This window comes from Lactuca virosa, chromosome 5 (genome assembly GCF_052849685.1).
Source record: "Lactuca virosa cultivar CGN04683 chromosome 5, Lactuca_virosa_CGN04683_v6, whole genome shotgun sequence".
Lineage (NCBI taxonomy): Eukaryota > Viridiplantae > Streptophyta > Magnoliopsida > Asterales > Asteraceae > Lactuca > Lactuca virosa.
In genome coordinates, this window is record NC_136430.1 from 320,386,124 (window position 1) to 320,401,382 (window position 15,259).

Sequence of the window (15,259 nt, forward strand, 5' to 3'; positions counted from 1 at the left end):
GGTTGGAGAAATTGAGTTGCAGTGATTGTTGCTCTGTTTTTTAATCTTTAGATTACTGAAACTGAAATCGATTTTGATGGATTTGTAAGGAGAACAAAAAGTCTTTTTTGGGGATAATTGGTCGTGACAGTGGAGATAAAAAAATTATGTTCATCTTCTTCAACACACACAAAAAACAAACACACTCGTGATGGGTCAGACAATGAAGACACGAAGGAGACTAAAGGCGTTGGATGGGTCAGATTGGAGACGAGGGTAGAGATCTGGAACGAGTCGAGAGTGGAGCCACACAACGAAGCATTATCTGGTGAATGGATCTAGAAAACAGGTTTGCCCATCCTCTATTTTTTTCAATTTGGTGTATGTGGAAGCTTGATTGATGATCCTTATGAATGCTTGGTTCTACTGTGTGTGGTGGTGACCTATTGAACTTGGAAAATCCATCGATGGGTATTTTGAAGTGGGTATTTCAGGATTTTGGTTTCTTGATTGAAGGTTCGTTTCCTGCAAAGTTGAGGAATATGTTGAAGAAAAAGAAGAAACAAGGGGAAAATGAACTCGAGTCGATGTATCGGTTTTAAAATTCAGAATCTTGTATGTGTTGAAGAGAAAACCCAGAAAATCAAATATATTATTCAAATTTTATGTTCTTGAGTGTGTGTGTGTGCGTATGTTGAAGAACAAACCCATAAATTTGGATTCTATGTATGTATGTGTGTTGTTCTTGAATCTAATCAATGATTTGTTTTTCTATAATTAGTTTAGATGTTTTTATCTTGAGATGAGTTCATTTTTGTTGCAAGATGGCAGTACCAGTATGAAGCATTTAAAGATTGTAGCATTCAAAGTTTGAAGAAGATACTTCCTCTTCATCAGAGAGAGAGAGAGAGAGAGAGAGAGAGAGAGAGGGAGAGAGAGAGAGGGGGCCCCTCTTTTTTAATTATTAAAATAACTATTAGATTTAAAAAATTGAAAGAAAAATGAAAAATAAATACCCCAAGGGCATTACAGTCATTTCACTATTCAGAGGGACTAAAAATGCAACAAAACTAGCTCAAAAGGACCATGAAACCAAAAAAGTCGAGGTTTGGACTAAAACCCCAAAAAAAATGCATACCACAGGGACCATTTTTGCAGTTTTGTCCTAAAATCAATAACATTTGACACAAACATTAATATTACAACTTACTACCTGCAAACATTAATATTACAACTTACTACCTGTAAAGTATTGACACCTTATGTGCATGTCTAGATAATGCATTTATAGACTCCGCACTGTTGGACGACATAAAATTGTATCGGTTGCCTCTAAAATGTGTCCTAGACCAAGTTTCAGGATTTATACTTTGTAAGTATTCCCATCTTGATTCTTTTGTATTTCTCATTTTGTCAATGGCAACATTAAAACCATCAACTGTATAGGCTCTACAAGCGTCCCAAAAAATTGCTTTAATTGTCTTACTCCGCCCGTATCTAGCTACTATGTTGAAATACAAATGGACACCACATATTTCGTGATGAGCGTGAGGAAAAATGTTGGCAACAGATGTCGCTATAGATGGAGACCTATCAGATATAATTGTAAGATCCTCCATATTGCTTATGCAATCACGCAGTATTTGAAAAACCATGTCTAAAAATTTGTACACTCACTTTTGCATATACCGTATGCAACCGGTAATATTTGGCTTTTTCCATCCTTAGTAACTGTAAGTAACATGGTACTTTTGAACTCGCCCTTTTAGGTGGGCTCCATCTACTACAAGTGTCGGCTTACAACAATTGACAAAAGAGCGTACCTACAATACATTGTATATCTATTCAAATATACTAATTATAGTTAAGTACATCAAAAAAATAATAAAAAAATATAGGTATACTAACCGAGCAACCAAGTGCGACATACAAGAACTCAAACCGATCATCAACATTTGTTTTGAATATGTGTCACCGTATCGGGATTATGTTTGACCAAATTGTGGAAATAAGCCGGAAGTTTGGTAAAAGTATCCTCTTTCGTACCCCTTAACAACAGTGCATATTGCTTCGCACGCCAAACCTGATGGTCTGAGATACTGCTTTTCAATTGTGCATTCATATTGTTAAAAATATCTTGTCCCCGATATACTCTACTATAATCTTCAGCCAAAACATCAGCAAGATATTCACCCAAAACATGTTTGTTTGCTTGTCGATGATTAGGTTGAAAAATTGTTGAAGAACATGTGTGTACATCAACAAATTTATTCACATGGAAAAGTCCGCCATAATTTTTGATTCATTTTGCTCTTAGTAACCAAGAATAATTTTTCCCAACATATACAACCTCATACCTTTATTTGGTCAATCTACTTGTCTTCGTCTGAAAATCTTCTTGAAGACATTTTTTCCCAATCGCCAGTTTTAGAAGATATTTGTTATTAAATATATAGAGGCATTCAATATTTTGATTAGAGTCTACCATCTGTGATGGGATGTCTTCATTAATATCAACTAGACATGCCAGTAAAGGGGGCATACCGTAAAAAATGTTATTAGGAAACTTAGCTTTACGTTCATCACCCAACTCATCTCCATCAGAATTTCTTTCTAAGTCGGATATATCTAAATCTATATCAACAACATCAACAAAATCCCCGTAACCATGAGATTTTCATCTTTCTGAATCATAATTTTTTCTTTTTACTATCATCTACTCTACCCCTATTCATAACCTTAACTTCTTCTTGGGGACGGTTAACATAACAGTCACCCACGTCATTAAGATATGTACCAACATCATCATCACCAACGTACTTATAATTTTTCAGGATCCACATAGTGAATAGGTGAATACCTCACATTTACATTTTCAGCAAAACTATGAAACTGAGGTACATCAGGAGTCATGAAAGTACCTATTGGATTGTTTCTTCCTTTATCGGTGGATAAGTTAGCAACCGACTCATTTCCTCTCTCGCCACCCTCTGTAACCGCATCACCTTTATTAGCCACCACAAACACTTTCACAGCCCTTTCTCCAACCGATTTTATTATGTTCATAAACATTCTAACATCAATGTCTTCAACTATGGCTATATAATGATTCAATTCAGGACGATGGAAACGAAGACTAATTTTATATCTATCTAACAAACTGGTTTTCATTTTCACCAAAGATATAAAATCACTTTAACTAATATACTCGGAAAATATCAAAGCGAATTCAAAAATACCTCCCTGTGGACATACATATTCCAGATTTGTCTCTTCAACTTCCAACCTTCCGCCAGTTACAACGCAAACCAAATACTCACTTAATTTTATTAGAGAGGTTTTAAATAAATTTTCCAAAGAAATAACTACTAAAATGATAATTTTTTGCAAGACTTTATGTATAATATGGTTGTTTCGTAGTCAAACATATCATTTTCGTAGTTAAAAATAATAAAAAAATGTGCAAATCGCAGATTAAACATAAGAGGAAATTGTAGATGAACTAAATTCATCTGCGAAGGTCGGTGGTGTGAGGGGGTATTTATACTAGAAAAAATAAAAAAACTCAAAAAATACCATCTGCGAACGTACAACTGTTAATGCACGCCCAATCTTTAAGCACTAGTAAATTTGTAGATCAGATGGCAAAATCGCAGACGACACTAACCCATCTGCGATTTTAATAGCTATTTTTGTAATTTTGGATTTTTTTGGCTATTTTCTGCAAAGAGATTAAGGAAATTTGCTATGTTAGTGGACATTTATGTCGATAAATTACATTAAAATTAGGTTCCATTTTATGATAAAAACTATTGGTTTCAGTATTTGCTTATAAATTGCAAACCTTTATAAACAACATTTAAACGAAAACGTGTATCGTTTGTGTAGGATGAAATTGTTTTATTGTTAGTGAAAAATATATTTTAAAATAAGTATTCAAACAATGATGATCATATTTTGTAAAATTAAAAATCAAAAGGTATAATTTTCTTTTTAAATAAATGGAGTAATATAAGTTATGAAAGTAATAGGAGTCCTTTTTTAGGTGCCAATATAATTCTGTCATATCCATGTACTATTTTTGTTAAGTGGATACTTTAATGGGTTTGTAATACAGCCAGTGTTCCTTGAAATGGGATTTCGAATGAGTGTTTCGATGGTGTTTATTTTTATAGTTTGGAACAGTGTTAAAGTAAGTGTGTGGATTGGGGGCGGGATACATGCATATTAGGTAGGGGTGTGCGCGGTGCGGTTTGGTGCGGTTTAGAGTCAAAACCGCAAACAGCACCGCATATGTGGTTTGAATATTTTAGAAACCGCAAACCGCACCATAGATGTTCAAAACCGCGTTATGCGGTGCGGTTTGATGCAGACGGTTTATGCGGTTTGGTTGCTGTTTGATGAGTTGTTCAACATTAAATCTATCAAAAACCAAAAAACTGACCCGGTTAAAAAAATTGATTGCTTTTATTTTATAAAAACAAATACAATTTTCAAGTTAAATCGTTTTTAATAAATTGTTATTTATGCTACTATAGTGTTGTAGTGTCACTGTTATTGCTTTATATTGCCGTTATAGTTACTATATTCTTGTAAACCGTGGGATCTTGATCTAATAGTGATTTAATGTTACGTTATAGATATTTGATTATTGTAAGAAATATATTTAAATACATCGTTTCTAAATCGTGATGTGAAGTTAAAACAAAGTAAAGAAAAAAAAGTATATATATAACATGCGGTGCGTTGCGGTTTGAACCGCGGTTTTATAAACACAAACCGCAAACCACACCGCATAGTGCGGTTTGATAAAATGACGAACCGCAAACCGCACCACGAAATTCTAAACCGCATTATGCGGTGCGGTTTGGTGCGGTGCGGGCGGTTTGTGCGGTTTTTTTGCACACCCCTAATATTAGGTAATATTAAGTGTCATTTGAGATACAAACATTCAAAAGATGAATTACCGTTGATACTTGTTTCTTCGATAAGTCATTAAAGATCGAAAGCCTATTCGATAATTCATTACAAATCCAAAACGTGATTGCATCTAAGTTGTTCATTACATCTTACAACAAAAAAATGGTGGTTTGTCTACATCGTTGTTGAAAATCAAACTAATAGACACGCAAGGAAACCGACAGATAATATTAAGAATTATAAGTCGATTAGTTGCAAAAAATAGATCCAATTATTATTATTATTATTATGTTTACCAAGTTTCGTCTAAACCAGAATAATCCTTCTCGATTAGATCTGATTATAAGAAAGGTAGAAGAAGGCTGTCCTGTTGTTGGAAGAAATTAAACGCAAGACAGAAAAATAAAACGGACCTGTCGATGGCTGATCTTGAACTTGAAATAACTGCATGGATCAGACTCCTGTCCTTAAAGGTTTTTACTTCGCTTCTACTAGCTGTAAGCAATAGAGTAAAACCCTAGGATTTAATGCATATCTATCGATTTTCCAACAGCACTGGAAATCGATAAACACAAAGCGAATACTCGGAAACAGAAGAAAAAAACGCAGAGAGTGGAGAGAGCTTCGATTTTTTGTGAGTAGTTAATACGACTCCTAGGGAGCAGTATTTATAGGTGTCTAAACCCTAGGAGGCATGAAATAGGCCCACATAGGCCGGCCCCTTGAAACCCTAGGGCGACGAATTGCTCTCCAAGCAAGCCGTTTTCAGAGCCTTCCAGAATACTCCGCCACCTTATCCACGAAGTCAACGCCAGTCAACCGTTTGACCGGTCAAACCGACCTGACCCGAACTCGCCAAAAATGAAACCTCCTCAGCTCCCAGCGACCGATGCGTCGTGCGAAGTTCAAAGTGCGCCTAAATCGCGCCATTTCGCGCACTCACGGCGTCAGCTAGTGCTAAACTAGGCTAGGTGCGCGTGTGGACTTGGCTCATTCCTTTGATCCACTAAAGCCTTTGGTGCCCAATCAAGGGAATAAGCTTATAAACCCTTTAAAAGTTTCTTCCCCCACCAATGTGGGATAGAGGAAACTTGCCAACTTGCAACTTTTCCTCTAAAATTTCTAACAATCCCCCACCAAGTTGGAAAGTTTCCTTTCACTCAGACAGATGATGTCACTTGGGTGTCACGAAGATTAAACCCTAGTTTAATGAGAACAAACAAGGAGAGACCAATTCGATGGTATCCTTATAGGTTTAAACCACAAATCTTATGACCTCTCCGGTTTACCCCCACACATCAAAAATCGCTTTGCGTTCTCCCTAAGCACTAATATGGCCATGCGCTATAAACCCTTTTCATGACCATTTAGAAGATAAACCACTAATCTACACTTGAGGCGGCACCACCTCTAGATCATATAGGCAAAGTTTTACAACATCTTCATTGCTTATATGTCTCCAAAACTTTGTTAAGAGTCATAACTCAACCTCGTTCTCGACAACGACATACTATCCTACCTCACATGGATCTATCATTAAAGATAATACCTTTTATCATTAGTGACTTCGTTGTTACCCTTTAAACTTGAGAATTAGGAGCACTAATACCATGTTGGGTTTCCATCACTAAGCGATTCTATTGTGGTTTTAGACCCATGACTCTCGTGGTAGATGTAACCAAATCTCTCGTTAGAGGTTTGGTAAACGGATCTGCCAAGTTCCTATTTGTCTTGACATAGGCAACCTTCATGGTACCACTTTCAATTAGTTGTCTCACAAAATTATGTCTCAGACCTACATGTCTCGACTTCCCATTATATACCGTATTATATACTTTAGACAGTGTGGCCTCACTGTCACAGTACACGGGTATTGAAGGCACCGGAATATCCCACAAACGGATATCCATAAGTTGATCTCGAATCCACTCTGCATCTTTGCCCGCTGCTCCTAAGGCAATTAGCTCTGCTACCATCGTTGAATGAGCTATGCATGTCTGTTTCTTGCTCGCCCAAGAAATAGCATCACGATCTAGAGTATAAATCCAACCACTTGTAGATTTTGAATCACTAGTGTGATCAATCCAGATGGCATCGGAATAACCTTCAAGTATTCCATTAGATGACGAATATGTCAACTCAAAAGTACTTGTCCTTTTCAGGTATCCTAATACTCTACCCACTTCCTTCCGGTGCTCCGTCCCTGGATTAACAGTATACTGACTCAGTTTGCTTACATCGAATGCGATGTCAGGTCGAGTGCAGTAAGTAGCATACATCATGCTTCCAACTGCACTAGCATATTCTAGTTGAGCCACTGCTCGGCCAGAATTCACCTTTAGTTTCACACTTGAATCAAAAGGAGTATTGAATTCCTTAATGTTCAAATTTTGAAACTTTTTCATAACTTTCTCTATGTAATAAGATTGACTCAGAGAAATCTGACAGCCTGTCCATTTCACCTTGATACCAAGAATTGTATCAACTTCTCCAAGATCTTTCATCTTAAAGTTCGAGGATAGATATTTCTTCGTCTCAAGAATACCTTCTAGGTGAGTGCCAATGATCAACATATCATCAACATATATATATATATATATATATATATATATATATATAATAACTGTGTATTCGAAAGAGCATTTAGAATAAATACATCTGTCAGCACTGTTGTGCCGAAAACCAAAAGCTGTCCCAGTGGTGTCAAATCTCTCATGCCACTTTTGGGAGCTTGCTTCAACCCGTACAAGGATTTAACAAGTCTACATACTTTGTTTTCTTGTCTAGGTATCATGAAACATTCATGTTGCTCCAAGTAAATCTCCTCGTTGAGATAACCATTAAGAAAGGTTGTCTTCAGATCCATTTGATGAATGTACAATCCTTTCAAAGCTGATATTGCTATGAGAGTTCTAACAGAACTAATCCTAGAAACTGGGGAATAGGTATCAAAATAAGCGATCCCTTCTCGCTACCTATAACCCTTTGCAACCAATCTTGCTTTATAGGCGGATATGGATCCATCTGGATGATATTTTCTCTTGAATATCCATTTAGATCCTATGGGTCTTCTCCCCTTGGGCAGATCAGCCAACTCCCAAGTTCCATTACCCATAATTGTATCCATTTCGTCATTGATGGCTTCCTTCCACAAAGGAGCATCTCGAGACGTCATGGCTTCAGTAAAGGTCTTAGGATCATCATCCAAGTTAATGGAAAAGATGACCTCTCTCGTTACTTTCTTTTGTTTTCCTTCGACCAAATAAGAATAGAAATCATCTCCAAAACTTTTCTCTATTCTAGCCCTAGTACTTCTCATTGGTTCCTCCACAATAGGAGGAGGTGGGAGTATTTCTCGAGAAGTACTTGTAGGTGTTGTATGAATGGAGTATTCTTCATCCCTAGAAAACTTGTCCTTAAAGAATTCCACATCTCAGGATTCCACAACAACACCTGATTTAATATTTAATAGCCGGTAAGCCTTGCTATTGTGAGCATATCCAATAAATACACTCTTATTAGCTCGTGCTCCCAATTTGGTTCGCTTAGGATCCGGAGTACGATAATAAGCAACACACTCCCACACTTCCAAATAGTCTAGGTTAGGCTTTCTACCTTTCCACAACTCATAACGGCTTGTAGGAATCACACAACTAGTGATCCTATTATTAACATAGCAAGTAGTCAATAGTGCTTCCCCCCCCCCCCCCCCCCCGTACAGATTGTTTGGTTGACCCAATTGGTTCAACATATAGTTGACCATCTCACAAAGGGTTCTGTTTTTTCTTTCAGCCAAACCATTCTGATGCGGAGTATATGGTGATGTTCTCTCATGTTTGATTCCATTCTCTTCGCAGAATGTGTCAAACTCGTAGTTGAAGTATTCTCCACCTCTGTCCGAGCGGAGAATTTTGATGCGTCTATCAAGTTGATTTTCGACTTCAGCCTTATACAGTTTAAATGCATCAAAAGCTTTGTCTTTTGATCTCACCAGATAAACATGTAAATATCGACTGGAGTGATCACAGAATGTGATGAAATACTGTTTTCCTCCTCGAGTAAGGATTCCATTTAATTCACATATATCAGAATGAATCAACTCAAGCAATGATGTGTTTCTCTTAACTGATGGAAATGGTTTCTTAGTGAACTTTGATTTCACACATGTTTCACATTTTTCAAAATCTTTTTTGTCATATTTTAGCATTCCTTTAGTTTGCATTTTTTCAATGTTTTTAACATTAGTATGAGCTAAACATTTATGCCATAAAGAAATTGAACAAACAAAATAACTAGAAAAGTTCACTTAATTCTCATTAGCAACCAATCCACCAATTACATCATTACCAACACTTGACACACTTGCAACACTAGAACCACCACTCTCAACACTAGGAACGCTCACACTACCCTCATCACTAAGGCACAAACGATACATCCCTGAACAATTGTTCGCCCTCCCAACATATCTTCTGCCTTTAGTGATCCCAAATTTGCCTCTCTCAAGCACCATCTTGAACCCACCCTTGTCAAACTTGTCCGCAAAAACCAACCCCTTCGAGATAGTAGGAACATGAAGAACATCTCGAAGGGTTACCCATTCACCACGTGTGAACTTCAAACAAACATCACCTCTTCCTTGAACTTCAGCTCTGTGGCCATCATCACAAACGATGACCGTCCCAAGTGGCATTGGGCGGTAAGTGCGGAAGTTCTCTCGTTGGCTACAAACATGCACGGTGGCTCCAGTGTCCACGAACCATACTCGAGCATAGATTGCTCGGGTAAGGGAGGAGATCATGAATATCTCTCCAAGGTTCACACTTGCCACCATGTCAGTCACCTGCTCGACTGCATGTGCTACCAATCCTGATTTGCGATCTTTGCATTCTATCACATAGTGCCCAATCTCTCCGCAGACGTGGCAAGGTCCGGTCCTCTTTGGCTTTGAGTTAGGATTCTGATGACCTGGTTTCTTGAAGCTTTGTTTCTTGGGCCCCAAGTTCTTGTTTTGTCCCCCATACTTGCCTTTGTGACTAAAACCCCCAGCTGACACGTGATGCACACTCGATGTAACGCCCATAAAAATCATGCCAATTTAAAAATTTTTAGATCATTCAAAAAGAAATAATTATTACAAATTTGTTTTCAAAATGGTTTCATGTCGGAGTATCCCATAATCAAATCATAAAAATATAAGGAGGTGCACGATCACGCCTTCGCCTTCCCGCGATCATCAGAAGTACCTAAAACAAAATCAACAACTGTAAGCCCGAAGTTTAGTGAGTTCCCCCAAAATACCAACTTCATACAAATATAACCATATCATAGCAAACAACATGCATAATGAGCCATCAGCCTGACTGGACCGCCTCGCAGGGCCATCAGTCTATCTGGACCGCTCTCCGAGCCATCGGCACGTCTGGACTGCCTCTCAGGGCCTTCAGCCTATCCGGACCACTCGTCAGGCCTTCGGCCTGACTAGTACGCCCTAACCGGTTCTGCAGTCTATCCGGTCCGCCCTGGGTATGTTGGCACAAGCACGAAGCATGGCCGCCTCAACCCAACCCCCAATCAAACAATCATGTGCACATAAATATCATATGCTAGCTAGCATGTACAGATAGTCATACAGATCTAACAAATCACTAACATAGCATTATCCTATAACCAGGATACCGATCTAACAGATCACTAACCATAGCATCATCCTATATACCAGGATACCGACCTAACTGGTCACTAACATAGCATTATCCTATATACTAGGATACCGACCTAACCGGTCACTAAGCATATCATCATGCAATAACCAGGATAACAATCCAAAAGAAGGGTCGGCATTGGTGCCTTCGACCCTGTTAGTATAGTGAGGACAACTCACCTTACAAGTAGCTCGGGATGATGATGTCAAACTCCCCAATTACAGCTCCAAACTCAAACACCTACATCCACCAATGATCCACTTCCATAAATTTCCAAATTACTAAAATACCCCCAGAAGTCAAACTGGTCAACCCATGGTCAAAGTCAAAGTCAACGGTCAAGGTCAACAGTCCATGTTGACTCAAATCGTCGAGTACATCCACTGACTCGTCGAGTTCCTTCTGAACTCAAAGAATCATGAAAATCCCAGTTGACTCGCCGAGTTTCCACAAAACTCGTCGAGTCCATGCAGTGTCCAAAATTTCGGGAAAACCCAAACGAACTCGTCGAGTCATCTCACTGACTCGCCGAGTCTATGCAGAACCAAAAACATGCAATCTTCACCCGACTCGTCGAGTTGACCATGCAACTCGTCAAGACCCTTCAATCCTTTTCTTATTCAGACGCTTTTAAGCAAGACCAAGGCTCCAAATTGTAGATCTAGCCTCCTAGGTCATGGTTACCACGTAAAGTTGCAAACTTTACGTGCATGCAAGGCCTTCAATGCCAAAACCAAGCTAAGGAAGAGGTTTAAGCCAAAGATAAGGGCCAAAGCATGATAATTTCGATAACTTTATGACTATGAGGGCTTAGAGGAGTCCAGATCTGTAGTTATAACTTCAAATCATGCTCAATACCAGAAATGACCCACAAATATGCTAGAAATGGCTTTAAGCCCTTGAATGAGGAGATCTAACACTAGAATGATCAAGGTAACAACTTGTTACCTTCAAATGGAAGCCAAAATGGAGTAGGTACTAGATCTACAAGCTTCTCCTTGATCCAAGCTTTTGAGTCTTCAAGTTCCTTGCACTAAAACCACCTTCCAAGCTTTTACACACACACGCACACACAATGGGGAGTAATACACGATTAGGGTTTTCTGAGGTCTTGGGGGGGAGGGGGGGAAAGAGAGGCAGAGGGTGGCTAATGAGCCTGTAAATAGGGTGAAAAACCTTGGAAATTTGGGTTTCATATTCCAGCTCTAACTCATCGAGTTGGGTCCTCCAACTCGTCGAGTAGGTCCTAAAGTTCACGCGGGCTGACTAATCTCTACACGACGAGTTGGGGCCTCCAACTCGTTGAGTAGGCTTCCTTAATTGTATGAAAATCCCTAAAATCTCATTCCTGGAAATCGGGATGTTACACTCGATCTGACTTTACCACGCTTGTCCTTGATGCGAGTTTCCTCCTCAATGCGGAGGTGTTTCATCAGATCATCCAAGGAGTAGTACTCAAATTTGTGCATCATTCTCTTAGAGAAATCTTTCCACGAGGGTGGCAGTTTTGCGATGATCGCACCAACCTGAAAGAGTTCTGGAATAGAGATGGAGAGTGCGTTCAACTTGTTGACCATGACTTGGAGTTCATGCACTTGCTCCATGATTGATTTGTCATCAACCATTTGAAACTCTAGGTACTTAGACACAATGTATTCGTTAATACCTTCCTCATGTGCCTTGTACTTAAGTTCCAACGCATTCCATAGCTCTCTTGGATCTTTGACCGGCGCGTAAAGATCATAGAGCCGATCAGATAGGGAATTCTTGATGTGACCCACACACAGTTCCTTAGACTCTCTACGCAGAGTCCTTTGCTTTTCTAGTTCTGCGATGACTGCTGGGTCCACAGTTTTCCCCTCCTCTGGAATTGGATTAGCAGGAATTGGTGCCAGATCTGGGTCCAACACAAAGGCGAGCTTCAAGACTTGAAGCATGAACTTGACCTTTTCGGCCCAACGGGTGTAGTTCTGACCATCGAATTGGTCAAGTTTGGTAAACTCTTGGTTCATGAAGTGGAGGCTAGCAGTAGTGTCCATTAGTCTGTCGATTTATCACAATAAAAACCTTTAAAAATGTTAAAAATCAAAATAATCGACATGCAAGGAAACCGACAAATAATATTGAGAATTATATGTCGATTAGTTGCAAAAATAGATCCAATTATTATTATTATGTTTACCAAGTTTTGTCCAAAACCAAATTAATCCTTCTCGATTAGATCTGATTATAAGAAAGGTAGAAGAAGACCGTCCTGTTGTTGGACGAAAGTAAACGCAAGACAGAAAAATAAAACCGACCTGTCGATGGCTGATCTTGAACTTGAAATAACTGCACAAATCAGACTCTTGTCCTTAAAGGTTTTTACTTCGCTTTTACGGGCTGTAAGCAACAGAGTAAAACCACAGGATTTAATGCAGATCTATCAATTTTCCAACAACACTGGAAATCGATAAACACAAAGCGAATACTCGGAAACGGAAGAAAAAAACACAGAGAGTGGAGAGAGCTTCAATTTTTCGTGAGTATTCAATACGACTCCTAGGGAGAAGTTGTGACATCCCCATTTTCACGGCCAGAAAAGACCGATTTTGTTTATGCTTTGTTTGAAAATCAGAGTAACATTTTAAATAAAAGTGTTGCGGAATTTGTTCCCAGAAAAACATGATAAATACATTATCAAAGCATTTCCGAAGAAATGTATTTTTATTCATTTTTAAAACATTTGGGATGTCATCGTCAATACAGAAACATAAACATAAACAGAACTTACATTCATTTACACTAGTGATCTACATCTCTTTTAAATCTCTCAGTGTAAAGTAGCTTCATATCGACACCTGTGATACAAATAAGCTTGAGTGGGTCAGGTTGGGAAACCTGGTGAGTACATAGGGTTTTCAACCCACAATAATATAATCATTATGTTTAATCATCAAATAATCAATCAACCCAATTACCCATCCCCATTATCTTATTTACTCTTAAGGATCTAACCTAAGAATCGACTATTTCTCGTTAATTCATTCCTAAGGATTGTCCTAAGGAGTAGGCACGCATTCCATTGTTGCCTATGACACAGCTGTCAAGCACATCTGCTACTTCTATCACTTAGGCGCAACTGTCAGAATTGTGACATTCTCTATGCGGCGCAGCTGCCGGTATTGTCCTTCGGGCACAACTGCCAGGGTTATCTCGTTTATTGACAATATCATTTTCGAGAGTCCACTCGCAATACATGTCAATGGGTTTTTAGAGTACACCGGTGAACACATCGTTCACAAAACCTACAGGTTGCGAGCCTGCTAGTGTTCCACTGGACTGTCTAGAATAGTCTGTGGTTGTCATCCATACTCTTCTAGATGACGGGGCCATCATTTGGGTAAAAGGCTTCTCACATCGTCCACCTCTCACCCTCACCTCATGGTCTATTTCACCTCTCACCTCATCATCTGACTCATATTTCATCTACCCATGTTTACCCAACATATTTTGTAGATATAAAATATATATACAGTTTAAATCATTTAAAACATGTATAAAATTGTTCATCCAGCATAGATAGCAAGTATACAGATAAAATTCACACATAGCACGTAATTTATATTAAATACTTCATATCTATGTGTAAGATGAAAGTAACTATGCACTTACCTGATAAGGTGGTCACTCGGTACTCGGACAGCGCTTCGTTAATCTTAAAACAATTTCCCTCGGACAAAACCTAGTATCATTACCACTAGAGTTTAGTCTAACGTTAACCGCGAATAATTAATAGTCTAGCTATTATTACTATTATATAAGCGTTAAGCAATACTCTTATATAACTCATAATAATAGCCCAAATAATTATTTTAAGGTCCTAATAATGTTACTATATTAAAACATAAGCTATACTAAAGATAGGGTAGGCATAGCTCCTTACATCGGGTTTTTCGCAAAATCGGGCTTCGCTGGAGCAGCGTTCCCGAGCCGAAAGGCTTTTTTCTCGGAGTCGTCGGGCGCTTCGGGGATTCCGCCTCGTGCTAGGGAGTTACCCTAGGCTTTGGGGGGTTTTGGGGCTTAGAGAGAGAAAGTAGAGAGAGAAAGTGAAGATGGATGGTGTGAAGAATGAAGGGAACCCGACACCTCTATTTATAGGCTACCTGGGGCGTCACCACATTGTGGTGCCTCTCACCACGTCGTGGTGTGGCGTAGGCTCCAAGGTTTCGCCTGGTGCTGACACGTGGCATCACACACAGGGTGGAAATCAGCCGATTTTCAAAAATTCATAACTTTCGCATACGAGCTCCGTTTTTACGTTCTTTATATCCACACGTAGGTAAAAATAAGATCTACAACTTTCATTTTGACTCCGTTGGCTAATTCTCGACCGATCTTAAATTTAACAATATGAGAAGATTATACTGTTAAATGTCCGCGTAAAATTCATAACTTCTACATACGGACTCCGTTTTCGTCTGTATTTTTACCGTTGAGTTCCTATTAATGATATCTTCAACTCTCATTTAGGTCGCGTAGTCCAAAAACCGCTCGATCTAAAATTCGAGTTTCGGGCCGTGCACTGCTATGCCAAATCTTAGAAAATTCATAACTTCCTCATACGAAGTTAGATTTGGGCGTTCTTTTTTTGTATGTTCTCGGTTTAACGTATA

At 38.8% G+C, this 15,259-nt stretch overlaps 1 protein-coding gene across 1 annotated transcript; it reads right to left on the reverse strand.

Moving 5' to 3' along the window:
• Nucleotides 1–11,938: 11,938 nt before the first annotated feature.
• On the reverse strand, nucleotides 11,939–12,643 carry LOC145113141 (uncharacterized). Its single transcript, XM_079049262.1, has one exon. The coding sequence runs from the start codon at nucleotides 12,641–12,643 to the stop codon at nucleotides 11,939–11,941; it is 705 nt and encodes a 234-aa protein (XP_078905388.1).
• Between the last annotated feature and the right edge of the window lie 2,616 nt (nucleotides 12,644–15,259).

Bases quoted from the DNA above. Each gene is read 5' to 3' on its own strand.
- LOC145113141 (XM_079049262.1), bottom strand. From the start codon at position 12,643: ATGGACACTACTGCTAGCCTCCACTTCATGAACCAAGAGTTTACCAAA.